Here is a 26,769-nt window from a genome sequence, read left to right as displayed (position 1 = left end):
CTGACTGTGTGTGTGTGTGTGTGTGTGTCTGTGTGTGTGTGTGTGTGTGTGTGTGTGTGTGTGTGTGTGTGTGTGTGTGTGTGTGTGTGTGTGTGTGTGTGTGTTAGTGGGAAACGTTTCATCTGCTCTGATCTCTCCTCACGTTCAGGTGAAGAACTTGGACGTGACTCCTCACATCGTTATTCCTGCAGACACCTTTTCATGGAGTGTGCCTTGATTTTTAGTTTTCTGTGCAGCTGCCATGTCTCTCAATGAAAAGCACCTGAATGCATCTCGCTCTGTTCTTCGTGCCCAAGACTCTTAACTTGTGCAGTGAGTTGTGAGATCACGCGCTCAACATGAGGCTGCTTCTGAAAGGCTTAGGGGTCACTTCACCCTCACCCCCTTCAGAGTCTCATGATGTGTCTGTTGAAAAGCAGACGAGCTTGGTTCTGTTTTTAAAGCAACACTCAGTTCCTCAGTTCTTCTAACACAGCAGCTTGAGCACTGATCCTGATCCTGTTCTCTGTAACTTTGTGAGAAGTCGACTCGAGCTGCAGGAAACTGATTCAGGATCAGGTCAAGCAGGTTGAACATTAAAGCTGGAGATCATTTCAAAAGACTTAGAGGTTATTGTATCTCCAATATTCAGCAGGAAACTGAGTTGGGTGGATTGGTTCCAGCTCCTGTGCTTCAGGAAGCAGAGGATCATGGGTAATATCCACTGTTCTCAAAGGTACATAGTGTTGCTTTAATGAAAAACCTCTGGGAGCAGATGTGCTTCTTGTTTATGATTCTTCTGTGTTTGGTTTGTTCAGTGTAATAAACAGAACAGCGTGCAGCCACTGTCCAGGAGCAAGGATCCACATGAACTCTGCTCTGTCCTTGTGTCTCTGTTGGGTTTGGTTCTTTCAAATGTCTGAGAAGTGTCTTTTATTTTTTTATGAATGTGTGAAACTCAATATAAAAAGTCACGTGTCCATTTGTGATGTGTCATTCTTAACCAACAGAATTCCAAGTTGTCTGAAGTTCAGTGGAAATGTGTGACGCCACCGATCCTCCTCCAGGTCGACACCTACGTGTTCCTGTGGAAGACAGACTCTGAATTCCATAGAAATGTGTTGACAAGAGAGAGGTTGTGACAGAGCTGGGATGATTCCATCTTGACCTCTGACCTCTGACCTCGCTCTACACCTCATTTCTCTGCTTCCTGCTCTAATGAAGTTTCATCAGCAGAGATCTGAACAAACGTCTCGTGTGGAAACTTGTCAGAGAATCAAATGTTCAGATCCGGGTTCTGTGTGAAAGAAGCGTTCTGGAGGATTCTCTCTCTTCTCTAAACTGTTCAGAACTTAGCTCTGGTTTCTGAACCGGCCTGTAATCGACTTCCTCTCGCTAATTGTTTGATTCCTTCATTGGTGCTTAGGAAAACCCGAAAGTGGCTCGTAAACCTGCTGTCTTCACGAGCCATTTCCACTTTACTGGGTCAACTTAATCATGACTGTTTCCTGCTGGCTGCAGCTGAAACAGCAGCCGAGTAAGAGGAATAATTCTCCGAGTCCTAGATGTTTGTTTATTGGATCATTCTCCCTCTTTCTGGCCACTTGACACCGAGCTGCTGGTCCCGCCCCCTCGGCGCTCAGCTGTGTGTGAAGGTCTGTTCACCAGCTCCAGTGGAGATGTGTGTCCATGTGTGGAGCACCTGGCGAGTCCCAGACCTGGATCCACAGGAACCCACAAGCCTGACAAATCCCAAAGAGCCTCCACTCGGACCTGAGGTGACGAGCACGTCTCAGGTTCTCCTCTTCACTCTGGAGCTCCGTGAGAGGTCAGAGGTCAAGTGCAGGTGGAGGGGAGGAGCTGAGGTTTCTGTCACAGCACAAATCCAGGAGAATTAAAGGATCTGTGCAGGAAAAGTGTGACAAAGCTTTTAATAACTCGTCTGGTTCAGTTTCTGACTTCACTCCACATGTTCACTGCTGGGACGGAGAGGAAGGAGAACTTCACTTTAACAGGAAGTCACGAGTAATTGGTCGTTTTCTGGTTTAAACTAGAATAACACTCAGAACAGCACTCTTGTTCTGTTTACTTATTGATATATTTCAGTTTGTGTATTTAGAATAAAGTTTAAAAGTGTAATTCTTTTTTATCTTGATAGATAGATAGATAGAGTACTTTATTCATCCCCGAAGGGAAATTAAGTTGTCATAGCAGCCGGTATATTTGAATACAATAAAATACAATACAATAGAATAAAATTAAAATATTGAGGTAGAAAGAATAAAAAAACCGAAGCACAAGATAAAATACAATAAAATAGGTAGATAAGGTGCATTGGCAAGATGATGGTAATAGTACTGATGATATGATGGTAATGGTATTGTTAGACAGTATATAAAAATAGTACAGTATATATAGTATATAATATAACATAATATATATTTATATATGATAGTAATTATACCAATATAAAAGCAGTATATGGTAATGGCAGCAACAGTATATATAATAATAATGGTGATATAATAATAGTAATTATAACATGTACACATGTATAAATATGTGTATATAGACTTATGTATACAAAGAATATACAGAGAGTATGATATGATATATAGTAGAGGTATGAATATGAATATAAGTATTTGACTATACAATAGGTAATATAATATACTATGAGTCTAAGAATATGTAGACAGAGTGTGCAAAAGACAATATTATTGTATAAAATGATATATAATATCAGTATGGTTTATATTAACACATATGACATATGATGTGAAGTAAGTGTATATGGAGCTCTTATTAATATATTCCTATGTAGATGTTCAGTCGTATTTAATATGGAGTCCCGGGGTTAAACAGGACCAGGGACCAGCAGAAGAAGGTCTGGTTGTGAGTTCAGGTCCCAGTTCAGATCACAGGAGCATGTGACCCTGGTCGTTTGGCTCGGGGGGGCACATCTGGCTCCTCGGCTCTCCTTCCTCCTCTGAAGGTTCCGGAGCAGCACAGCTGTTCTGTGCATGACAGCGAGAAGTCTGCTGTCGTTCCTGCACGTCCACTGGACTCATGGAAACATGCAGAGTCACCAACATCTGGAGCAAGTCTCCCAGTGACTGTGGTGATGCTCCATTGACGTCATCAGGCTCTCGACCAAGAAGAAGAAGAAGAATGATGAATCCTAATCAAAGAAATGTAAAAAGGAAATAGAGAAATAAATAGAGGGGGTGCAAAGGGAAAATAACACAGATTAATGATTTAGTTAATTTAATAAAGAAAAAATTCAAGAAATTAAAATGGCACCATTGATATTTAGAGGAATCAATCCTCAAAACAACAAAACATATTTAATCTAAACAATTCAGATTTTATTTTTGTATGATCTATTATTAGTAGTAGTATTATTATAGGTTCTAGATTATTATGAAAGATAATCTGATCCAACTACAGTGATAACTGAAGCTTCTTTTGTTGAACAGCAGGATCACAGCCTGAAGACCGAGGGAGACTGAACTCACTTTAAACTAATAGAATTATATTATTATAAATATATCTTATTCGAATAATCTTCCTCTTCCATTGTTTAGCTTTGAACTGTGTAAAGTGTCAGTTTCTACCTTTGATTTTTATTAAAACGTGACTTAAAGCAGCCTTTTTCAAAATGACTTCACATGAGTGTGATATTTCAGTGTGTGATGATTTTAATAAGAGTGTTTGAGAAGAGTTAGAAGTTCTATAGAAATATAAAGTCATATTCTGAATGATATGTGTCTTTCTCTACTAAAGCAGTTTATTATTATGATAATGAGGATGATGCTTGTTGCTCTATATATAACAGCAGTGTGTCACAGTGGATGTTGTTCTATATATCATAATATTTACAGTAAGTCACAGCAGATCTACACGTCTGTTATATTTCAGTGTGTGATGTTTTTAATCCGTAGTTTTAGAGTGTGTTAGAAGTGCTTTAGAAATATAAAGTTATATTATGAATATAATTGTCTTTTTCTTTGCTAGAGCAGTTTATTATTATGATAATGAGTATGATGCTTGTTTCTCTATAGTGTGTCACAGTGGATGTTGATCTATATTTCATAATATTTACAGTAAGTCTCAGCAGATCTATAGATCCGTGCAGGTTTCTCTGTGACATCACAAACGTCTCGCATGGCCCCTGAGCTCCTCGGGTGAACGGGAGTCCTGGTCCCGGTCCTGGTCCCGGTCCCGGTCCCGGTCCTGGTCCCGGTCCTGGTCCCGGTCCTGGTCCCGGTCCCGGTCCCGGTCCTGGTCCTGGTCCTGGTCCTGGGTCTCAGGTTTCACACGAGGGGCCTCCTGCCGGGGCCCGGTGACGTGGAGCAGGAGGAGGAGGAAGAGGAGGAGGAGGAAGAGGAGGAGGAGGAGGAAGAGGAGCAGCGGCTCAGCCGGAGCCTCTCCTCCTCCTCTTCAGTCGTCTCTCTCCTGCGGGACACATGGGGTCAGTGCGGGGCTGTGCGGGTTCACTGTGACGGAGGAGCGACGAGGACGCGCACGCACGCACGCACACCCCGAGGAGAGCGTGCGCGCTAATTAGGAAAACCTGGTGGAGCAATTAAGCGCGAGGAGGAGGAGCCGTCGAGCTGCAGGAAGGTGCGTGTCCGTGTGTGTGTCTGTGTGTGTGTTTAAAAAGTTTTTGTGTCAACTTCACAACTTCTTCTTCACAACTTGTCCACCTCCACACAGCTCGGTCCGGAGAAGCGAGTGTTACGCGCACAGCTTGGATTCCTCCGCGGGGACGAGGCTGGAGCAACGCGCACGACCGTGAGTCCCGTCCGCGTCACCGCTACACGCACACATCGCATCACGCAACAGCTTTGAAAAGTGCGTGTTCGTGCGGGAGAAAGTGTTTTTATAAAGTTGTGTGGTTCGATGGAGCAGCTGGGTCACGTGTTCTCAGAATGTTGCTGTGATTTTCCTTTGTTTGTTTAATGACTAACTCTCCTGCTAATAGAGTGTGTGTGTGTTTGTATAGTGTGTCTGTGTGTGTGTGTGTGTGTGTGTGTGTGTGTAGTGTGTGTGTGACAGAAGTGATGGCTGGACGTGTAACTCTCTGGATTCTTGTGTCCGGCTGCTTGAGGCCTGGCACGGTTTTGTTTTCCTGCAGAAAAATGCCACAATTTCCAAAACAGCCGAATGTGAGTTTGATTCTGAGTTTGATTCTGAGTCTGAGTCAGCAGGAGCAGAAGGAGAAGAGGAAACTCGTCCTGTGGATTGAAATCAGAAGAGATTAACTTCTCCTGGGACCCGAGGAGCCGAGTTTCCATGAGCAGATGCTGCTCCGGCTGAGGGCCACACGTTGATCTTCACCCTGAACCTCTCAGATCCACGCTCTGCTTCTGGTTAGAGCAGGAATGTGAACTCGCCTTCGCTCTGTCCAGATCCTCCTCGGCCCCTCCATCTCCTCCTGGAGCCGTTAAATCCACCGAGCTGCCTCTGAGCAAACAAGCTTCTGTGTGAGGAGGCCTCTGCTCAGCTGTTTGCTAGGTGGCTCTCCAGAGGACTCCCTGGAAACCAGTTTGTCCCAGTCACTCAAACGTCTAGCTACTGGAATCTCCTTTGTCTGCACACGTGTGTAGAAGAGTCATTCATGCACATCTGAAGCTTCTCCTGGAGACGTCCCACCTGCTCAGCCCACCTCACACTCCTCACACATCTCTCCAGGAACCTGGAGGTCTCCAGAGCAACGTGGAGCCTCCACCTCAGCCGGGAGGTTTCCACGAGTCCAGAGAACCGAGTTTGAAAGTCGTGTCAGAGCCCGACAGCAGGAACACGCTGTTCCAGCACCGAGCCACCGACAGAAGAACAATCCCTTCAGTCCAACGTCTAAACAATGTTTCACGTTCACATCACGTGATCCAACATGTTCTCGTCCATGTTCTGAACCCAGGGTTTGAATCCAGAGACGTTTCCCTGAGTTTTTGCTTCGACTTCAGGGAGAAACGACGAGAAAGGAAAAACCCAGTCAGCTGTTTTTGGGGCTTGGAGCTCTGCTGACTGACATTCTGCTCAAATTACATGTTTGTCCTCAATTTATTGTTTGGTCTAGAAAATATTCACATTCTGAAACCGAGAAATGTTCAGTTCATTCTCATGAAAGATCAAAATGAGACAAAGTTCACGTTTCAGAGGCAAAAATCTGAATTGACTGCAGTTTTCATATGATTATTGCTGTTTATCAACTTCTTTGATCGTGTGAATTGACTTAAAGATACAAGAAGTATTAATTATGTCTAAAAACAAGTCCACTGATGTTCTTATGATGTCGACTTGTGTTCTTACATCATCCAAAATGTTTCCAACCACGTTCAAACTCCTAGAAATGCACAGTTTTATTTTGTGGCCTTTTTTAATTCCGTCTGATTCGATTACAGAAGATGATGAAAGTGTTAAAGTGAGGATTGATGTTCAACCAGTGTTCGTCTCTACGTGAGAGAGGAACCCAGTAAACCTTCACTTTCCTCCTGGCTCACGTGACCATGTGGAGGAGAAGTGGCGCCCAGATGTTGAACCGCTCAGAGGTCACATTTAAATATCTAGTTCCTGGTGCTGGCAGCTGCTGATGCTTCTGATTAGACGGATATTATTAGACCATTAGTGGTTAGACTGGATTCCTGCTCATGGTCAGAGTGTTCGCACGACGCTGGAGAGAAGCTGAATAGTTTCTGAGGAGGAGAAACCAAATCCTGGAGCTGAGGATGTTCTGAAGGGACGATCTGCCTCTGGGGGTTTGAGGAGCTTCAGATCTCTGCTGAACGACCTGTGGCGTTTAGAGGTGGCGTCTGTGATGGCGTCTGTGATGGCGTGTTGGGGGTAAACCAGATGTCACCTTGCAGCTGCACCTCAGGGTCAACGAGTTGTCTGTGTTTCTCAAACACTGGAAACGTTCCCACGAGTTAAATCCACATTCAGGGTTTTTATAGAGACGCTGCTGTCGTAGACGTTTTAAAAGTGTGATTTAATCTAAGTTTAGCGCCTGAAGCGTGACGTACTTTGGGTCGGAGCGCCATAATTGTGCGTGTGTGTGTCTGAGGGCGGCGAGGCGGCCTCTGGTGTGGCTGACGAGTCCCTGAAGCCGCCACGTTAACGCCTGTGTTCTCTGGCCGGGCGTCACGCCGCTGGTCAGGCTCGGGCAAGTCGTGCTCGCCGTGTCTGAACATCCGAAGGCGGAGGAGGAAGCAGAGGAGCTGATGAGTAACCTGGGGAGTGGTGGCTTCATTCAGACTTGTCCACAGATACTTTCCCTTTGCACTTAGTCATGAAATCCTGGTTCTGTCTTGTTTCTGGAAGCAGGAGCGAAGAGGAGGAGGAGGAGGGGGAGGAGGGGGAGGAGCCTCACATCCCAGTTACAAGGTTCTCTCCCCTCAGTTCCAGAGCTAGTTAAAGTTTTAACACCGGGAGTCTGGCTCGGTCTGACTCTGATCCCTCTCTTCACTCCGAGCCGTGACTTTGCACTTTCTGAAGAACCCGGGGATCGTTTCTCCTTTTGTTCAGTCTCCCTCTCTTTCTCTCTCGCCCTCTTTGATGTGTGGTTAAGCCGCTGAGGGTCGGCCGTGACGGCGAGCGGGAAGAATGTGGCTTCACCAGAGCGCCACCAGGATTAGTGCTGCTGAGGCCTGGTGGAGCCGTGGACCCATGGGTACCTGCAGGTCTCAGATCTGTGTCTGATTAAACCCGAGCATGTGGCCGTGTGTTTATTGCTCAGCGGTCGAGGATTACCCAGAATTCCTTTGTGCAGCATCAACACTTGCATTAATCATTTGGTGAAAGTGTAAACCTGAGCGGTGCTGGTCCGGTGGACGTCCCGGTGACTGACGTGGAGGTTTCACTGGTTTCACTGGTTCACCGCTGCTCGTCCTGTTTGTGTGTCAGCAGGACAACACACAAACAACTTCACACAACAACCGGCCAAGAAAGAACTCATTAAACTCACATGGAACTTTTATGGTTCACTCACTTCTCTGAATGTTTCTGAATCAGACACATTTATAGGACGCAGAGGTTTGGTGCAGATTTATTGAGCGGAGGCGACTGTTGGAGCTCGTGGAGCTTTGAGCTTCTCTGAGGGAAACGCTCATTAAATCATGAACCAATGTTTCTCTTTAATTTATCATTTGCTCTATAAAACATTCTCTCTCTATAAATAAGAGAGAATGTTCAGTTTACTCATAAAAAGACAAAACTAGACAGTTTCCATGTTTCTCGTTCTTTGAATGAACTTTCCCTGGTTGTGGTGAAACCGTTTTTAATCCGTCGTGTGTTTCCTCTCAGGGCTGATCTCGCCCCCCCCCTCACCTCGGCACCATGAGCTGGAGCTTCCTCACCCGTCTGCTGGACGAGATCTCCAACCACTCCACCTTCGTGGGGAAGATCTGGCTGACGGTGCTCATCGTGTTCCGCATCGTGCTGACGGCGGTCGGCGGTGAAACCATCTACTACGATGAGCAGAGTAAGTTCGTGTGCAACACGCAGCAGCCCGGCTGCGAGAACGTTTGCTACGACGCCTTCGCGCCGCTGTCACACGTTCGGTTCTGGATCTTTCAGGTGAGATTCAGACTTTCAACACAACCGTCGAACACGAGAGACTTGAACCTGTGAATCTGATCAGGTGTGTTCTCCAGGTCATCATGATCACCACCCCCACCATCATGTACCTGGGCTTCGCCATGCACAAGATCGCCCGCATGGAGGACAGCGAGTACCGGCCCAGCGGCGCCCAGAGGAAGAGGAGGATGCCCATCGTCAGCCGAGGAGCGGTGCGGGACTACGAGGAGGCGGAGGACAACGGGGAGGAGGACCCGATGATCGCTGAGGAGATCGAACCCGACAAACCCGACAAACCAGAGAAAAGTCAGTTTCCTAACCTCCATGTTCTGTTTCTTATGATCTCAACTCGCCTGTGACCATGTGACTCGTGTGTGTGAAGGCGCCGAGAAGAAGCACGACGGCCGGAGGAGGATCAGCCGCGACGGCCTGATGAAGGTCTACATCTGCCAGCTGCTGTGGCGCTCGTCCTTCGAGGTGGCGTTCCTCTTCGGCCAGTACATCCTGTACGGCTTCGAGGTCATCCCGTCCTACGTGTGCACGCGCTCGCCGTGCCCGCACACGGTGGACTGCTTCGTGTCGCGCCCCACGGAGAAGACCATCTTCCTGCTGGTGATGTACGTGGTGTCCTTCCTCTGCCTGCTCCTCACGCTCCTGGAGATCCTCCATCTTGGGATCGGAGGGATCCGCGACACCTTCCGCCGGCGAGCGACCCTCAACCCCCGTGCCTCGCTGCCGCTCTCCCCCGGCTCCCTGCCGACGGCGCCGCCGGGATACCACGCCACCATGAAGAAGGAGAAACTAAAAAAAGGGTTGAGGCACTCGCCCATAGCCGACTCCGGGCGGGAGAGCTTTGGGGACGTGGCGAGCACGTCCCGGGAGCTGGAGCGGCTGAGGAGGCACCTGAAGCTGGCGCACCAGCACCTGGACCTGGCCTACCAGGCGGAGGAGGGCAGCCCGTCCCGCAGCAGCAGCCCGGAGGTCAACGCCCCGGCACAGAGCGCCGCCGAGCAGAACCGCCTCAACTTCGCCCAGGAGAAGCAGGGAGAGGCCAGCGAGAAAGGTAAAGGAGAGAGAGAGAGAGTTTAGAACCCAAGTGAAAGTTTCTGCTTGTAAACAGATTAACTCGGATGAGTTCTAGTCCTTCTCTGTTTGGAGTCGCTCTAACAAATGAAATCTCTCTGGCGGCCGAGCAGCAGAACATTAATCACCAGCTTTTAATCGTTCACAAACCAAACTTTCCACAAAGCGAGTTTTAAAACAAACAAAACTCCTGTTGGCAAAGTTTGTGGAAGAAAAAAAAATGTCCCAAACTTAAATAAAATACTTTTTCTTTGAGTCACTTTGTGGACGAGGGGCTGAGCCTGTGTGTCCTGTACGGTTTCACCAGCTCCAGTTCACAAGTAGAAATGAAATAATCTGTGTTAGCGAGGACAGAAGTTTTTAAAATCCAGTTTCAGTGACTGTGTTGTCTCTCCCTCTCTCAGGACTACATGCCTGAGCCTGCTTCCTGCCTCAGAGTCTGCTCTTCCATTCCTACTGGCCTTAAACACATGGGGGAAGCACATATGGGAATGCAGTCAGACCACTGAGGGAGACCAAAGTGTGCGTGTGTGTGTCTGTGAGTGTGTGTTTGTTTGTGTGTGTGTGTGGATGAGAGAATTGAGCCTTTCAGTATTAGGGGTCAGTCCAAAAAAGAAAGAGGGAGAAACGCTGACCCAGCTGTGTTGTGACAAACGCTTCATCTCCACGACTGTAAACTTGAACGCCTGCCACATCTCCGCATCTCTGCTCGCCAGCCTGCGTCCAGGGCTCCGCCCCCTCCCCCCCCGGGTCCCGTTCAGACCTGGATCCACGTGAGATTCCAAACTCCTCCTTTTTTTCGCTTTTCATAAAGTTCAGACTCTGTCGAGGCTCATCGCCCCCCCCCCCCCCCCCCCCCTCTGTAGAGCAGCACTAACCAGATCAGATGTTCAGGATTAGTGAAGCCAAACCATTTCAGAAAAGATATTTGAAGCCTCCGTGTTTACTCCAATCTGCCAAAAAATGTTTACCTGGGAAATGCTTGAATTCTTTATGGAAGAGAATCATTTTTTTTTTGTACAATCATTTCAAATATTCAATAATACCTTTTTTTTTTTTTTTAAGACACCAGATCTGTAGATGAGTAGTTTATTAGGACGTGTTTGCTGATCCTTTAATTCCTCCAGATATAAACCGATTTACATTGTTCTCCGTTACAGTTAAACGTTAATTTCATTTCTCTTAGCGAAGCGGCTGGAAACATCTGTCTCCACGGCTACTGTCCACAGTCAAACCTCCATCCTTGTCTTTTGAAATTTACATTCTTCTTTGGTGAGGCACATTTTCCATCCTGCACGGCAGCGCTGCTCCTCCTCTGCCGCGGCAGCGAGAGGCCGCGGTGCGTCCTGGAGAGGAGGACAGCTGCCGACACGCTGCCATGTAAACACACACCAGCTCCCACTCTCTCTCTCTCTCTCTTCTTCTTCTGTAGCTTTCGTTGTTCGTGCAGAGTTTATTGTTTGTTGGTTTTATGATCTGTGGCTGGAAGACTCCAAAGAACACTTTGCCAAAGCAGCTGTTTGATGCTGTTCCTTGTTTTCATCTCACTTCCAGTTCTGCTACTTTTCTCAAGGTTCCGACATTTCATGTTGAATATTGTACGTCAGCGGTTTATACTTGTTCCTTTTCTATTGCAAGTTTTGTAGTTTTTGTAACTGTAGAGATTATTTTGTCTTCAGAGTAAATAAATATATTTGATCGAGAAGGTTTCGTCTTGTGTGTGTTTGTAATTTCCTCCAGGTTTTATCTTTAATCTCCAAGTTATTAAAGTCAAAACCTGGTTCATAACTGTGTAGAGTTCACAGATCACAATTCACCTCCATGTTGAAACCAGTGATTTATTATAGAAAAAAGCTGCAGATCAAATAACATCAGAACGTGACGTTGCAGTTTAAATGTTGGCAAACAGCGCCCTCCACAGGTGAGAGGAAACAACACCATGCAGCCTTTAATTTAACTTTAACATCCAAGAACAATAAACATGAAAACTAAGTGAAGTAAAAAGAGAAGTAATGCAAATTACAAAATAACATTTGATAATAACAAAGCTTTTTTTTTACCTGTGCTGTTGATGGACACTTCCCACAATGCAATGCACACAGGAAATGAAAGACCAGAATATGAGTTGTGTAGAGTGTGGTGATTATTTGTGTATTAACTGTTCAAACAAATAAAACACACAACCAACCCTGGGATAAAGACAAAGCTCCTTGTGTGCACTCGACCTTTGACCTTTGCCCTTCAGGTACAAGTACACTCTTCAGGTATAATGTTGGGCAGCGTCTCGTACTTGAAGGAGAATCCTCCGTCGGACGTGGTGGTGATCCTCAGCGACCTCATGCTGCCCGGCACCGGGGCGCAGCACTGCCGGATGCCCAGCGCGCCGGCGGTTCGATCCCCGGCCGAGCAGTTCCCGTGGCAGTAGTAGAAGGTCAGCGAGGTGGGCTGGACGATCCAGTTGTCCCAGCCCAGCTCCTGGAAGCTGATCTCCACGTGCGCCCGCTGGCAGTCGCTGTGCTCCGGTCTCTCCACCGAGGGGCGCTGCAGCAGGTCGATGGCCGAGGGCGACCACGGGACGTTGAGCGGCGCGTGGCGGCGAGATCTGACCCGAGCGCGTGGCTGAGCGTGCAGGTCAAGGAAGGGCGTCTTGTCCGGTTGGTGGGCGTGGCACTCGCAGGCCGGACAGCGGACCTGGAGGACGAAGGGACCCCGAGCCACAGAGGTCAGCGCCGGCCCCTCCAGGTCGTAGGTGGTCCACCCGTCCGGCGTCCTCTGGGCCGGGGCCGCCGCGGCCTGGAGAAGCTGCGGCGCCGAGGTGAGGATGAAGAGCGGAGCGGACATGTTGGTTCCTTCGCCGGCGTAGAACCAGAAGTGGGCGGCGGTCACCACGGCCTCCTGGTCACTCAGCGACGGCTGGAAGTAATACAGGAAGTGGCTGCTGTTGGATTCTGGGTCACATGACGAGTCTGAAAGGTCAAATCAGAGAGAAAACTGAGTCGCCCATTTTCTATTGGAATGTCATTCGTCTTTTGTCCTTCGTCCTTTATGATAAAGACTCGATAGTTTCATGAGACTTTGGTCCAGATTCAATATGAAATGTTAAATCCCCTTTAAACACATATTTCCAGAAGTTGCTCAATCTCAGTTTTTGGCTCAAACATCCAGTATAATAATAAAACTTCTATCCCATAATCTCTCACTGAAAACAAGAAGATTCATTCTTTAGCACAATCACACTTCTTGAATTTCAGGATCCAAAAGCAGACGTAGGTAGAAGCTTCTCACCAGAACTGGGGAAGAGGATAATCTGAGCCTTGTCCTGGGTGGGACGGGTCCGGTGGTCCTCCCAGGTTCTCCTGCTCCTCGGGGGTCTCGTGTGGAGGGGTCTCGGCCCCCCCTGCTGGGCCGGGTCCACTTCCGGGCCCAGCGCCGAGGCCAGGGGAGGCTCCTCCAGCCCGAGACCCTCCAGAACCCGACCTCCGAACCAGGACAGCACGGCCTCCCTGGGCAGCTCCTCGGCCCGGAAGCTTCCACCCAGACTGAGGAACCACAGAGGAACCAGGACCAGAGGCACCATGACTCCCAGAGCTCCTGCTGGTTCAGAAGACGATCCCTCCTGAGAGACTCACTGAGACGTGGACTTGTTGTCTCTGCAGCTGTCGGAGTCTGAGAGAGAAACTCTGTTTGCCAGCTCACAATCGGGAGATAGCACAGGACGACCTTGGCTCCCGGGATCTCACATCTGCTCTCGGAGGTTCACACAGAATCCAGGGAAACGTCTCCTTGTGATTTCTGCAGAGTCACTTTATTCTGGAGCAGGAGGCTTCACGTCACTGGCACGTACATGTGAATTATTAATGCACAGCACAGGGGGGGGTTTAGTCCTGGGTGCTGGATATGATCTGAAACATTTCTCCTGCAGCTGTAATCCTCACACCTGTTTTCACACTGAACACAAAGTCTTTGTCTGAGGGAAACGGCCGTGAGCCTCTTTTATTGAATTTAATATTTCTTTCAGATTGTGATTCTGCATAAGGACATTTTTTTATTTTCAGGGATTAACCACAGCTGATTTTCACACTGGAGTTAGTTTTATAAAATCACAGATCACATGATGCTGTGCTGCTCGTTGTGACCCGGGGGTTTGAATCCTGGGTTGAGGGACATTTCATTTATAAAACTGAAATAATAGAAACCTTAACTGTGACACAATATGTGGTCAAATTCAAACCTCTGCCACATGAGCACATTCCTCTTATGAGCTAATTCAGGGGTTTTCAACTGGTTTTGTCCCAGGGACCATTCTGACTAGAAAGTAATCCGCGGCCCACTGATGTGCCTACGCACGCGCGTGCCAAAGGAAGTTTTAACATTTGGTTTTCCATGTTGGTTCTATTTAAAAACCTCAAACAAATCTAGAAAAATTTGTGAAAAAACAACAAAAATGGTTGATTTTTTAAGTGCTTTAAATTGAAAACAAACTTAAAATGCAGTTTGTAGTTGTACTGTATGGGGTGCTGTTTGTCGTTATATTAACTACATAAAATAACAAACACGTTTGGAGAAACTTTATTTGAAGAGTACTTTGAGTTTTTAGTGTCACTTTTATGAAGGATGCGGGACTTATTACCTGTAGCCACTATAGGCAGCCACAAGGGGGAGCTCTTAGTTTGTTACTTCCTGTTACCGGCATTTGAATTTGCATATTAGTTAAATATTTAGTTTCACCCGAAACTTAGATTTAACATTTAGATTTAGATTTAACATTTAGATTTAACATTTATATTAAGATTTAACATTTAGATTTAGATTTAACATTTAGATTTAAATTTAGATTTAGATTTAACATTTAGATTTAGATTTAGATTCAGATTTAACATTTAGATTTAAATTTAACATTTAGATTTAAATTTAACATTTAGATTTAACATTTAGATTTAAATTTTAATTTAACATTTAGATTTAGATTTAACATTTAGATTTAACATTTAGATTTAGATTTAAATTTAACATTTAGACCCCTGGTTGAAAACCCCTGTCCTATGACATCAGTGTCCATCACTTTTAGCTGTCCTCTGGAAACATTTCCATTGTCGTTTTCTGTATTGCTGAGCGTTTCTGTGATATGTTGTGTAGTGTTGTGTTGTGAATTTGATGAAGAGGTTTTCCACCTGCATGTGTTTTGTCCACTTGCATGGGTTTTCTTCAATGTGACCAGAGTGGAAAGAGTTAAACAAAACCAGGAAGTGGAGCAGAGCAGCAGGGGAGGGGCCATCACCAGCGTCATCAAGCTGAAATGAAACTCAAGGAGGAAAGTTACAGTTTGCTCGTCACTTCAAGCTGCTGCTTCTAAACCTCGCAAACTTCAAAGGTAAATTTAAACCTTCCATTAAATCTATAACAGATTATTCAGCACAGATATGAGTTATAACTGCCTCCCATGTGTTTGTCCAGATATGGCTTCAGCCAGCTCTCTGCTGTCAGAGGAGAGGTTACTGTGTTCCATCTGTCTGGACGTGTTCACAGACCCAGTCTCGATCCACTGTGGACACAACTTCTGCAGCTCATGTCTCCACACGTACTGGGACAGCGGAGACACTTGCCAGTGTCCCATGTGCAAACGGGAATTCTCCACAAGACCTGAACTTCAAGTCAACACTTTCATCTCAGAGTTAGCTGATGAGTTTAAGAAGTTGGTTCAAGTCAAAGCCTCGACTCCAGGCCCACAGCTTCCTGCTGTTGTTGTTCTTTGTGACATCTGCTCTGAGATAAAAGAAAAGGCCGTTAAATCTTGCCTGACGTGTCTGACTTCTTTCTGTGAGTCACACCTGGAGCCGCATCGGAGAGTTGCTGGGCTCAAAGGTCACACGTTATTAGAGCCAGTGAAGAATCTGGACGACAGGATGTGCAAGACACACAACAAGATGACCGAGCTGTACTGCTTGAAGGAGCAGGCCTTCATATGCGTCCTGTGTCTGAAAGCTGATCACAAGGGTCACAAGGCCGTCCCCCTGGAGGAGCAATATGAAAAAGTGGCGTCAACAAAAGACGAGGCACAGGCAAACATGCAGAAGATGATACAGACACGAATTGAGAAGATAGCAGAGGTTGAAGAATTACTCGATGTCAGCCGGGTAGATTCTGAAAAAGAGGAACAAGCCGCCGTGCAGGTGTTCACCGAGTTGATCCAGTCCATTCAGGCGAGCCAGGCCGAGCTCGTTGAGGAGATCCAGCAGAGGCACAGAGGAATAAAGCAAAAGGGTGAAGAGTTTCTCAAAGAACTGAGGAGGGAAGTGACTGAGCTCAAGAGCCGAAGCAGTCAGCTGGAACATCTGTCACAGTCACAGGATCACTATCACTTCCTCCAGAGCTTCCTGACCTTGTCCAAACCTCCACACGAGAGCTGTCCCGACACAGACCTCAGCCCTGACCTGTCTCTCCAGGCAACGCGAGGTCACCTGACTCGGCTGAAACAGAGAGTCGAGGAAATAATGGAAGAGATTCCTGAGATCAAAATGAAAAGAATGAAAAGAATGAGAGAGCACGCGGTCGACTTGACCCTTGACCCCGACACTGCATATAGCTCACTTGTCATAAGCAAAGACGGAAAACAAGTTACAGAAGAAGGCATCATTAAAAAGGACAAAGTTAAAGACAATCCAAAGAGGTTTTATGCATGTTGTGAGGTTTTGGCAAAAGAGGGATTCATGACAGGGAAGTTTTACTTTGAGGTGCAGGTGAAAGGAAAGATACGTTGGATCGTTGGCGTGGTCAGGGAGTCGGTGGAGAGAAATAACGGGCTGGGTCGGTCAGTTGAAAATGGATATTGGTGCTTTGCATTGATTGAGGGCAAATATAAAACAACTGCAGACTCAGAAGGTAAAATATTGAAAGAAGAGCTTCAGAAGGTGGGCGTCTTTGTAGACTACAACAAAGGTGAGGTGTCTTTTTACAATGCAGACTCTAAATCACTCATCGGTTGTATCACAGGCTGCTGCTTTACAGAGAAACTTTATCCGTACTTCTGCCCTCTGTGGAATGATAATGGTACAAACTCCGCCCCTCTCATCATTACACCTGTACCTCAAACTCACTAGTCCATCCGTCCCATTCTGGAGAACGTGAAACCCATGAAAGTCAAGTGAGAATTTCTACAAATTCGGTACAAACATTCACTTGGAATCCAGGATGAACTGGTTAGAATCTGGTAGCCAAAGGTCAAAGGTCATGGTAGCCTCACAGAACAACAAATGAGAAAATGTTGATTATTTATCATTTTGAATCAAAGATCTATTGATGAATTACATTGGTCAAAGGTCACAGGGACCCCATATAAATCTGGAAAAAATGTATGGACCCATGCATGTTTCTAGTTATTGTTACTGTCTGATCCTTTTATATAAGAATGGTAAGGTTTACTGTCGTTGAAATATTTACATAATAAACTGAATATATACAGATTCTGTTGTGTCATTCTTTCATGTCACAGCTCAGCTGGATTTATATATTAAAGACTAAAGCAGTTCCTCTACACATCACACTACTCGTAGGATTACAGTCCGAGGTTCCAGTGTTTGGAGCAGATCACAGGTTCAGTATTTTGCACTGAGATAAATGTTAAGGGGTCTAAACTACATCTTATTACAAGAGATCCGTCTCAATGATCGTGGAAAATTTGCTAAACTGTAAACGTTTTTAATTCATATTTATAAATAATAAACTTTATTTCTGCAGATGTCTACTGTTAACCCTCGGAGACCCACTGGGCCGTATTCAATCTCAAATATCATGTTGTCTTTAGACAGAACTGACTCCTCTGGTCTGAGCTGGAGACATGTCGTGTTTTCTTGTTAAACTGAATAAACAGCACCAACAAGTAAGCCCCTGTTCGCATGAGGCTCCAGAGCCGCGGGTTGTCGACCCCTGTGAGGAACCGAATTTGTAAGATGTATCGGACGTTTTTGTGTCTCCTATGACAGGGGTTTTCAACTGGTTTTGTCCCAGGGGCTGTTCTGACTAGAGAGTCATCCGTGGCCCACTGATGTGCCTACGCACGCGCGTGCCTAAGGAAGTTTTAACATTTGGTTTTCCGTGTTGGTTTTATTTAAAAACCTCAACCAAATCTACTGTGAAAAAACAACAAAAACGGTGGATTTTCAGTGCTTAAGAATTGAAAACAAAATAAAAATGCAGTTTGTAGTTGTACTGCATCTCAGAACCATATGTACATCAATATATAACGTTCATGACTTAAATGTACAGACATGTAGCTGACATGTTGAGAGAACGTTAAAGTAACGGTGATTAATAACAATCAACATAAACTGGGGCTACAACTGAAGAGGGAAGATGACAAAGTAATGCAGAATATGTCACAAATGATAATCATACAATATCACACGAACAATTGAGGCCTACTTAAGTTTAACCTCATGATCACCAGCACCTTTTTTATTATTTTAGACATATTGTTCTTATTTTAGATATTTTTCACGATATTCAAGAGTAATCTGGAAATGTGTTGAAATATCAAAGCAAATTTTGCGGACCTCCTGCAATGCCGTCGCGGACCACCAGGGGGCCGCGGACCCCCGGTTGAAAACCCCTGCTGTAGACGATAGAAGAGAACCAACAACCTTCAGGTGAGATCTACTGGATTTACCTCCTCTGTTCCTTTTCTATCATGTTTATCTCTAACATGTTTTAGTCACATGTCACAATAAGTTAAATACGTGAAAGTAATAAAACACATTTTAGCTGCTTGAGCTTCAGGCTACGTTGTTAGCATCAGCTGTGCTAGCTCAACAGACAGCAGCTGTCTTTAAATGAGAAACAGGTGATTTACACATAATTTATACTTTATATTTATCTGTATTTGACATGTTTATCAGGTTTAATCTTTCTATAAGTAACACAAGTAGGAAGGAGACACAACTCTGCTAGCGTTAGCTTGATAACACAATAACAAGCTAGCAGGTGCAGCAGATATATAATGTATATTAGATGCTTGAGCTTCAGGCTACGTTGTTAGCATAGGCTGTGCTAGCTCCACAGACAGCAGCTGTCTTTAAATGAGAAACAGGTGATTTACACATAATTTATACTTTATATTTATCTGTATTTGACATGTTTATCAGGTTTTATCCTCTTATAACTGACACAAGTAGGAAATAGACAATAATGTCTGTGACACAGCTCTGCTAACGTTAGCTTGCTAGCACAATGACAAGCTAGCAGGTGCAGCAGATATATAATATAACATATAACATATTCTTGATTTGTGATTTATGTGTGAAAATACACAGATTTTATTTCAGCTGATGGAGGAGTTTTAATGTGTTAATAAGACTTTATAATGAGTTTAATGCTCATGAACTGAAATCAAACAATTATACAAACTTAACTGTGTTTTTGTTTTGCAGAAGTTTCCAGAAGTTTGACCTGAGCCGACTGGGAGGACCGCCCTGCACATGTTCATTCACTGGGTGGTTATAGGTTATGTTTATTAATATTTAGCACATTCATAATCGATATAAACATGGATTCTACATGTGAAACTCGAGAAGGCGTCGAGCAGCAGTGAAGCTGAACACCTCAGGCTGACAGCACCATCTTGTTTCTACCAGTAGAGGGCGGTAGAATAGTGCCTCACCTGATGAAATCAAATTAAATTAAATTCTTCTCCTGATAATATAAACTGATAAAGTGAGTTTAATGCTCCACTAATTTCAACTAATGATAATGTTGATGAAGGGAAAATTAAGGAAAACTAAATTTGGATTTACTGCAAATCACAATCCACAATTTAAACAGAAACTATCACAGAAATTATGTTTTTTTGCTCTGGATGGAAATGTTCACATTCTTTAATTCTTTCACCCGAGGACAAATTTAAAATATGAAACATACATTATATATTCTCACCATTGGGTCACCGTGGCTCCAGCATCTCGGCTTTATTCCCTTTCGGCTTTAATCCAGATTTAATTATTTAATTATCACAAAATTTGGCGACAGACCTAAAATCTTTCAGCACCTGTTGCCACAGCAACGGCTCCATCATGTCAGGAGGTGGAGCTCGTCTGGCTCCTTCTCAAAATCACTCACCTGGTAGGTTTCATGCACAGGAAAATACAAATTATAACAATGATTCAAAGAGCAATTAAGAGATCAATTAAAAAGGTTACAAAATACACAAACTAAAATATCAAACATGGTATTTTAATGTCTTTCCTGCAGCAGGTTCTGTTTAATTCTATTGTTATGTCACTGCTCTATAATTAAATGAGTCTCTGAATCCTGACTTTATTCTTAGACTTTCTTTTTATAGCAGCTCCAACTGTCTCACACGCACTTTGGTTGATAACATTGATAACACTATCCAAAGGTTGTGTGTGTGTGTGTGTGTCTGTGTGTGTGTGTGTGTGTGTGTAGGTCATACATGGCAGCCTGAGAAATGTGACCTATCTGTGTCCGTGCAGCTGTCGTTCTGAACCTGAGCGAGTCTGTCTGACGCAGAGAGAGAGAGAGACGGGGGAGGCAGGAGCGAGAGGAGACCTCCACCACGAGCTGCTTCAAGAGCTTCATTTAAAGTCTGTTTTCTTAAATAACTCCTCAAAGTTCATTAGTGGAGCGGCTGCTGTGGAGCAGGAGGCCCGGGCGCTTCCTCCCTGTCCCTGTCACTCTGCTCCGGGCTCAGGTTGCTGGAGGGGCCACGGCTCAGGCTGCTAATGCTACATGATCTCCGCTGGACTTACACCTCCGGCTCGCTCTGGATCCAAAGGACACGGAGACACTCGGGCTTCAGCAAATGATTTGAGATGAAAGATTCTGCTCCATGGATCCTGTTACGTTAACTCGGACTTTGCGGGGATGTCCAAAGGGATTCCAGAGGTAACGTTCATTTCTTTCTATTGTTGGATGAACTCGATTTCAGGCGTATTAGTGGAATATTATCAATTAGCAAACGAGGCAAATCCAGATGTTTCCTGTGATTATTAATTGTGACGTTCCAGTTATTTCCTTCCTGTTGTTGTGACTCGTCAGTTCACAGAAACACAACAGGACGACTGTTTCTAAGTTTAGACAACAAACACTTGGGAACGGTTCCCTACATTTACAGAATAATAGACTTTTATAACATTACACAATTTAAAACACCCCTGGCTGCAGTTTCAGTTTAATAACAGCAACCAGCAGCTTCCTGTCATGTTTCATAATGAAGTCTTCACCTCTTGGATCAGCACATCCTGAAGATTCAGTCATATCTTGGCTTCTTGGGTCCTACACTTCCCAGAATGCAACTTGCCAGTGTCTGTGATTAAGATGCCGTGTTGACAGTTTATAAATCAGCTTTATTCATATAACTGTAAGTCTGTCTTTCTCCTGGTGAGCTCGTTTATGAGGAAGGTTGTAAAGTTGAAGTGATTTATGTTTTGTGTTGGTTTCAGGCCCCGGTGCAGCAGCCCAGGTCAAACCGCCTCCGTCCCACCAGGCCGCCAATAACCGTATAAAACGTCCCTGAAGAAAGACAAGATGGCCAACGTCCCTGGTTCCTGTCCCGGTCTGGACGTCCCTTCCAAGGGGACCACAGAGGACCATGTGGTCCCAGTCCTGGAGGACACACCTCCAGAACCAGCACCACCAGTGTTCAAGCGTAAGCTCCGTAAGGCCGCCGTGGGAACCGGCTGCGACATCCGCCTCCGAGTGTCGGTGGGAGGATTCCCCAAAGCGACGCTCAGCTGGTACCACAACGAGGAAGTCCTGCCTCCATCGGAAGCCCAGGACTCGGGGGGGCTGTGGATCCGGGACTGCCGCATCAGCGACGCCGGCGTGTACACCTGCGTGGCGTCCAACGAGCTGGGAGAGGCCAGCTGCAGCACCGTGCTCGCCATCATGGACCTCGGGGAAGGTAACCTTCATTTTCTTCTTTTAAGCATCATCCCTCCTTTAAAGCGAAGGCAGTGATCGCCCCCTGGTGGCTGGATCCTGCATAGGCCACACCCCCTGCCTCTTATATGTTAGCAGACAAACAGATTTCCTTTCCTGTTATTTTAGGTTCCTCTTGGTTCTTTGTGAGTGAGCTCTTCATCTGTTTCATGGTAAAAACCTCGGTGTGAATCTGGTGAAGCGTTCTCTGGTGTAATTTCCCCCCCGACCGGTTTGCGTCACGGTGTGAGCGACAGAATGCGGCTCGCGGTGAGGTCATTGTTGTGCAGCGTGTGTTTGATCCTCGTCGCCTCGGCCGCTGGAGAAAGTCGAGCTCTCACACGAGGAGCTGATCCGCACGCTGCAGCTGGTGAACCACTCGGCACCTCCTGCTTTTCACCTCCTGCTTTTCACCTCCTGCTTTTCACCTCCTGCTTTTCACCTCCTGCTTTTCACCTCCTGCTTTTCACCTCCTGCTTTTCACCTCCTGCTTTTCACCTCCTGCTTTTCACCTCCTGCTCTTCACCTCCTGCTTTTCACCTCCTGCTTTTCACCTCCTGCTTTTCGCCTCCTGCTCTTCACCTCCTGCTTTTCACCTCCTGCTTTTCACCTCCTGCTTTTCACCTCCTCACGTCAGCTCGGCCTCAATCAACACGTTTAGTCCCCAAAACCTATTTCTGCTCTTTCCTTTTCATCCTTCTCCTCTTTTCTTCTCTTCTCTGCAAAATATATCTAACAACCCTTTTTCCTCTTTGCTCCATTTTTACATTTCTCTCCTGTTACAGTTTCAATTCCATCTATTTGTGATATCAGTTATATGACTTATTTCTCTATGAGCAGAACTGGAAACGTAAGTTACAAAAAAGAGGATTTTACACTTAGTGAAAGAATGAAAGAGGCCTTTGCATTGCTGCTCAACCTTAAATATTTACTCCTCAGGCGAATGCATTGAAAGAACTTGTTCTCAGGAATTTGCATGTGCACATTAACATAACTTAGAAAGGAGAATATTAAAAATGATGAGTTTCCTTCCCAGCGTTTTACCACTTGCAGCACTGTCTGTTTCCAGGATTCATTTTATTGTTTTTATGAACAACAAACACAATCCTGTACTTTTTTCCGTGAGTCTGAGCCGTTGCACTATCTCTCTGACCTCCTCTCCCCCCCCCCTACCCCCCCCTCCTTGTGGTTATTTACGGCCCTGGTATGTGCCGTGCCGACCACAGGGCTCATGCTCCAGTGATGTGTGGACGCCGCCGGCCCCCCTTCTCCGATTGCACCAGCAGACATCACAGATAATTATAGCTTCGCCACGGTCAAGACGCGGCGCTGTCACACTCAATCATGGTCAGCGTGATGAAAGCGAGAGGAGGGGGGGGCGGGGTGCTATTGTGGTGGTGGATGGAGGACAGAGTGTTAGTGTGTGTCACTGCCCATGTGTGTGTCTGTGTGTGTGTGTGTGGTTAATATTAAAGGCCGTTCTGGCTGCTTCTGAGTCAGACAGGTGTGTCACTTTAAGATATCAGACCAATCAGAGGCCAGCGTGGTGCTGTGTCACACGTCCAGACGACTCTATCGACCTGTGGCGTCCAGCGTTTCACTATCTACCTCCTGCACACGCACGCTGATGGAAACAGCACGTCGTCACCGGGGGTATTTACAGCTGCGAGGTGACATCATCGCTGGGACTGTGACGCAGGAAGTGAATCTCCCAGACAAGACGTTCATCAGATAACCGGGGAGAAGGTTCAGGATCCTCAGAGGATGAACCAGTTATTCATTCAAACATCTGATAACGAAGGATTGATGTCGACAACCAGACCGAACAGAAGATGAGCTGAAGCTGCTCCCAGGAGTCATGATTAAAAGTCTTAAAGGGTGAAATACATCCAGTGTCGTATTAATTAGATCCTTTAAGCTCCGCCCTCAGTAAACAGATTCCAGTAAACATCCTCATTACATTCTGTGACACTGGAGAACCGTGGAGAACTGACCTTTGTGTGAGAACCCACGTTCCCCTCTGGAGGTTCTGTGTGTTAACAAGCTGCAGGAGCCGTCCACACAGGGAATATGAATCTAATAGATGCAGCAGGTGAATAATAAGTGATATTAAGACGACCTGTCCTCAGCTGTAACTGTCTCCTTGTCCCTCATTGTATCACTAACGATGTCTCACAACATGTCTGCCTGGTTCTAGGGTTTCAAACCTGCGGCGAGTCCAACAGGACAGAACCCCAGAGGACAGGGAAGGTCGTCCGGTGTCTGTGCAGCCGCGGGTTTAATCTCCTGCTATAACGAGGGGGGGGGGCCGACTGAAAGGGGGTGCAGAGGGGACGTACAGTACGACTGGGGGGGGGGGTTGTACTATGCAGGACTGGAAATAGACGGGTGTAGTTGGCAGCCATAGTCCGGGAGAACTGGGGGAAGACGGAGAGAGAAGAAACAGGGACATGGGCCGAGAGGAAGGTGAAGCCTGGAGGAGGTTCTGTCGCTTCCACCGGAGCGTCTCCACGGAGAAGACTCCATAAAAGACTCGCACTCTCCAGAAGTTATTTTGCGCAGAAGTCAAACGTACAGAAGCAGAGACAGGAGCCATGTTGCGGAAGGAGCTGCTGGATGCACGCAGAGCTTTGAGGAGCGTTGGGGAAGGAGTGAGTGGGAAGAGAAGCAGGAGGATGAGAGGTGAGTGGGAGCTGCTGGTGGGAAGCGCTTTGTCAGGGAGGAAGCACGAGTTATCACATGGAGCTGGACTCTCTCTGCAGAACCCAGCGGTTTGAAATACTGTAAATATCTGCTCCGTGAATTCAAATGCACTCAATCACTCAGAGAATTCATGGTCCAACTGACCCTGGATGAAACCTCATTTCATTTCACTGCATCTTTTATTTGGATCTGCACCAAATTCCATTCACACCCAGATCTACGACTTATTATCTGAGGAATACGTTGAAAAACACAATGTTAAGAAATTTGAAAGATAAATAAACGAGATCTCCTCAAGGTGCTTGTTCCAAAGAGCATCCTTAGTCCTGTTAAGTCCGAAGCACAAAAAGTCAACAAAATAAAATAATAAAACCAAATCCAAAATATGTCAATAGAGAGAGAAGCTAATGATCCTGAATCTTTATACATTCATACAGAGGAATGTGCTGCAGTTGAACCTGAAGCTGATTTGAGAGTTCACCCCCGACGTGGCGTTCCTGCTCTCGCCACCTCGTATCGACCCGCTCCAGCGTGTCAGGACGGCCTCCACGCCGCCGCAGCAGAGATAATCTGTAGCTGCTTGATGATTTCACATTCTCTGAATATTACGTGGGAGTGGATTAAAGTTACAGTAGGATTAATGAGGTCCTCCGCTCTCAGGAGGCAGCTGAGGCAACACGTTGAGGCTGAAGCCGGCGCCGCTCCTCCCGGTGTTTGCTCTGGCGCAGGATGTGTTTGTGTTCCATCCCTCCGGTGCACAGTCATCCACAGGAACCCTCGGGGGATTTGGTCAGGATTAGGTGCTAGGATCAGGTTGCAGTGTGACTGTCAACATTGGCCGCTGTGATAATGGATTTACAAACCACCACCTGAGCTCGGGCCACGTGGCGCCGCCCACATTCACTTCTGAGACTGTTCGGTGGCGTTTCAAGGAGAGCGGGTTCTTTATGGTGCAGATGCAGAACTCAGCAAAAGCTCCAAGAACTCAGGGATCCAGAGTATTCTGCTTTACTTTTTTAGACTTTACAAGAAGTTCATTATCTCTACAAGGTCACCAGAGGTCACAGGAAATCCTAGTGAACAATAACAGGTTTCATTTCTCTCCCGGAGCAGATGTTATGGTTTCACAGAGTAAACCTGCTCTAACTGGTGAAGCAGAAACCCAGTGAGCAGTGTGGTGGTGTAACAGCAGCAGAACCTGTTTCCCTCCGGGAGGAGATGATTCCAGACTCTCTGCTGATGAAGCTGTAGCCAGGAAGGCATCCGTCAGGCCTGCTCCACAGTCACATAATCAATCTGCTCTCTGGACGTCTGCTCACTCCTTTGTTGTTTAAGATAATTAGAGTAGCGTGGTCCCTCGTGCACCGGGTCCAGGTCCTGGTGCTGCTCATCTGCTGTCTGTGATCTCCATCAGGCCGGAGGTTCTGCAGATTCAGAGTCTTCAGGTCGAACGGATTCAGCTGCAGATGTTTCACCTTCTCACTCGGTTCAGACGGTTGCTTCCTGATCCCTGAAACCAACCAGACATGAGAGATGAGACATGAACAGAATCAAACCTTCTTCTCTTAGTGCCTGAAGATCTCTGAGATCTCTGATGATCTGTGAGATGCTTGAAGCCGAGTCCTTCTGGCTTTTAGTGAGCGTAGATTTCCCAGCAGCGTGAGATGGACGCTCTGCCTCCGGCCTCTCAGAGGAGCCTGATGCTCGTGGAGTCTGGTGTTATGATGGTGTATCGATCCGCGGGCGTTTGAACTGTTCCTCGGGGGTGTATCCCGTATCACGCACAAAGCACCGCTATCGACCGCTGCACTTTCTGCTCCGGCGCATTCCTCTCACTGGTGATGGATGGAGGAGGCGGGCGAGCAAGCGAGGGCTGAGGAAGAGAGGGAGGTTTGTTCAGATAACAATATAAACTGAAAACTGCTGGTTTCAGTGAAACAGTTTCATGTTTACATTTAAATCTATTTCTGGAGGAATCAAGGGAAGTGATAATCCTCTTCAAACGACAAGATTCAAAATCCAGGAGGAGATCTCACGAGTATTGATTCTGTGTTTACGGGTCATAAACTCTAACATGCCTCACTTAGCCAGACTAAACGCCATGTGGCGAGCGGACGCCGGGAAGACGTGATGACACGCACCCGAGGATTCTGGGTTATCAGCTGGAGAAAGAGATCTGGGTCTGCTGGAGGTTATTTTTAGATCAGTTTGACGGAGGAGGTGCAAGGGAGCACAGATGTGTCTGGAAGAACAATTAACATGTGTCAGAGTGTGAGGAGGAGGAGGAGGAGGAGGAGGAGGAGGAGGAGGAGGAGGAGGAGGAGGAGGAGGAGGAGGAGGAGGAGGAGGAGGAGGAGGAGGAGGAGGAGGAGGAAGAGGAGGAGGAGGAGGAGGAGGAGGAGGAGGAGGAGGAGGAGGAGGAGGAGGAGGAGGAGGAGGAGGAGGAGGAAGAGGAGGAGGAGGTTACACATTCTCATCACGTCTCTCAACACATCAGAC

At 46.4% G+C, this 26,769-nt stretch overlaps 4 protein-coding genes across 4 annotated transcripts in view; 3 read left to right on the top strand and 1 right to left on the bottom strand.

The window, feature by feature from the left end:
* Positions 1–8,313: 8,313 nt before the first annotated feature.
* On the top strand, positions 8,314–10,137 carry LOC132996763 (gap junction gamma-1 protein-like). Its single transcript, XM_061067116.1, has 4 exons — positions 8,314–8,556; positions 8,634–8,862; positions 8,939–9,619; positions 10,044–10,137. Exons 1-4 carry the CDS (start codon positions 8,317–8,319, stop codon positions 10,055–10,057), a joined length of 1,164 nt encoding a protein of 387 aa, XP_060923099.1. The 5' UTR covers positions 8,314–8,316; the 3' UTR covers positions 10,058–10,137.
* A 1,743-nt stretch (positions 10,138–11,880) lies between these two features.
* Positions 11,881–13,216, bottom strand: inha (inhibin subunit alpha). Its single transcript, XM_061067334.1, has 2 exons — positions 12,925–13,216; positions 11,881–12,605 (listed from the first exon to the last, which is right to left on the bottom strand). Exons 1-2 carry the CDS (start codon positions 13,214–13,216, stop codon positions 11,881–11,883), a joined length of 1,017 nt encoding a protein of 338 aa, XP_060923317.1.
* A 1,729-nt stretch (positions 13,217–14,945) lies between these two features.
* LOC132996802 (zinc finger protein RFP-like) lies at positions 14,946–17,077 on the top strand. The gene is made up of 2 exons (XM_061067164.1): positions 14,946–15,010; positions 15,094–17,077. Exon 2 carries the CDS (start codon positions 15,096–15,098, stop codon positions 16,734–16,736), a length of 1,641 nt encoding a protein of 546 aa, XP_060923147.1. The 5' UTR covers positions 14,946–15,010; positions 15,094–15,095; the 3' UTR covers positions 16,737–17,077.
* Positions 17,078–21,174: 4,097 nt separating this feature from the next.
* Positions 21,175–26,769, top strand: part of spega (striated muscle enriched protein kinase a) — a 34,440-nt gene continuing 28,845 nt past the window's right edge. The window contains exon 1 of the mRNA XM_061067163.1: positions 21,175–21,550. Within this exon, the coding sequence (XP_060923146.1) occupies positions 21,175–21,550 (376 nt within the window). The remainder of the gene's footprint in view (positions 21,551–26,769) is intronic.

Source organism: Limanda limanda, chromosome 23, assembly GCF_963576545.1.
Source record: "Limanda limanda chromosome 23, fLimLim1.1, whole genome shotgun sequence".
NCBI lineage: Eukaryota > Metazoa > Chordata > Actinopteri > Pleuronectiformes > Pleuronectidae > Limanda > Limanda limanda.
Note: the sequence above shows the minus strand (reverse complement) of the source record. Positions and strands in the feature narration are given on the sequence as shown.

Bases quoted from the DNA above. Each gene is read 5' to 3' on its own strand.
- LOC132996802 (XM_061067164.1), top strand. From the start codon at position 15,096: ATGGCTTCAGCCAGCTCTCTGCTGTCAGAGGAGAGGTTACTGTGTTCC.
- inha (XM_061067334.1), bottom strand. From the start codon at position 13,216: ATGGTGCCTCTGGTCCTGGTTCCTCTGTGGTTCCTCAGTCTGGGTGGA. The intron at 12,606-12,924 runs GTGAGAAGCTTC...TTGACCTTTCAG, and splicing joins TATCCTCTTCCCCAGTTCTG to ACTCGTCATGTGACCCAGAA.
- LOC132996763 (XM_061067116.1), top strand. From the start codon at position 8,317: ATGAGCTGGAGCTTCCTCACCCGTCTGCTGGACGAGATCTCCAACCAC. The intron at 8,557-8,633 runs GTGAGATTCAGA...TGTGTTCTCCAG, and splicing joins TTCGGTTCTGGATCTTTCAG to GTCATCATGATCACCACCCC. The intron at 8,863-8,938 runs GTCAGTTTCCTA...GTGTGTGTGAAG, and splicing joins ACCCGACAAACCAGAGAAAA to GCGCCGAGAAGAAGCACGAC.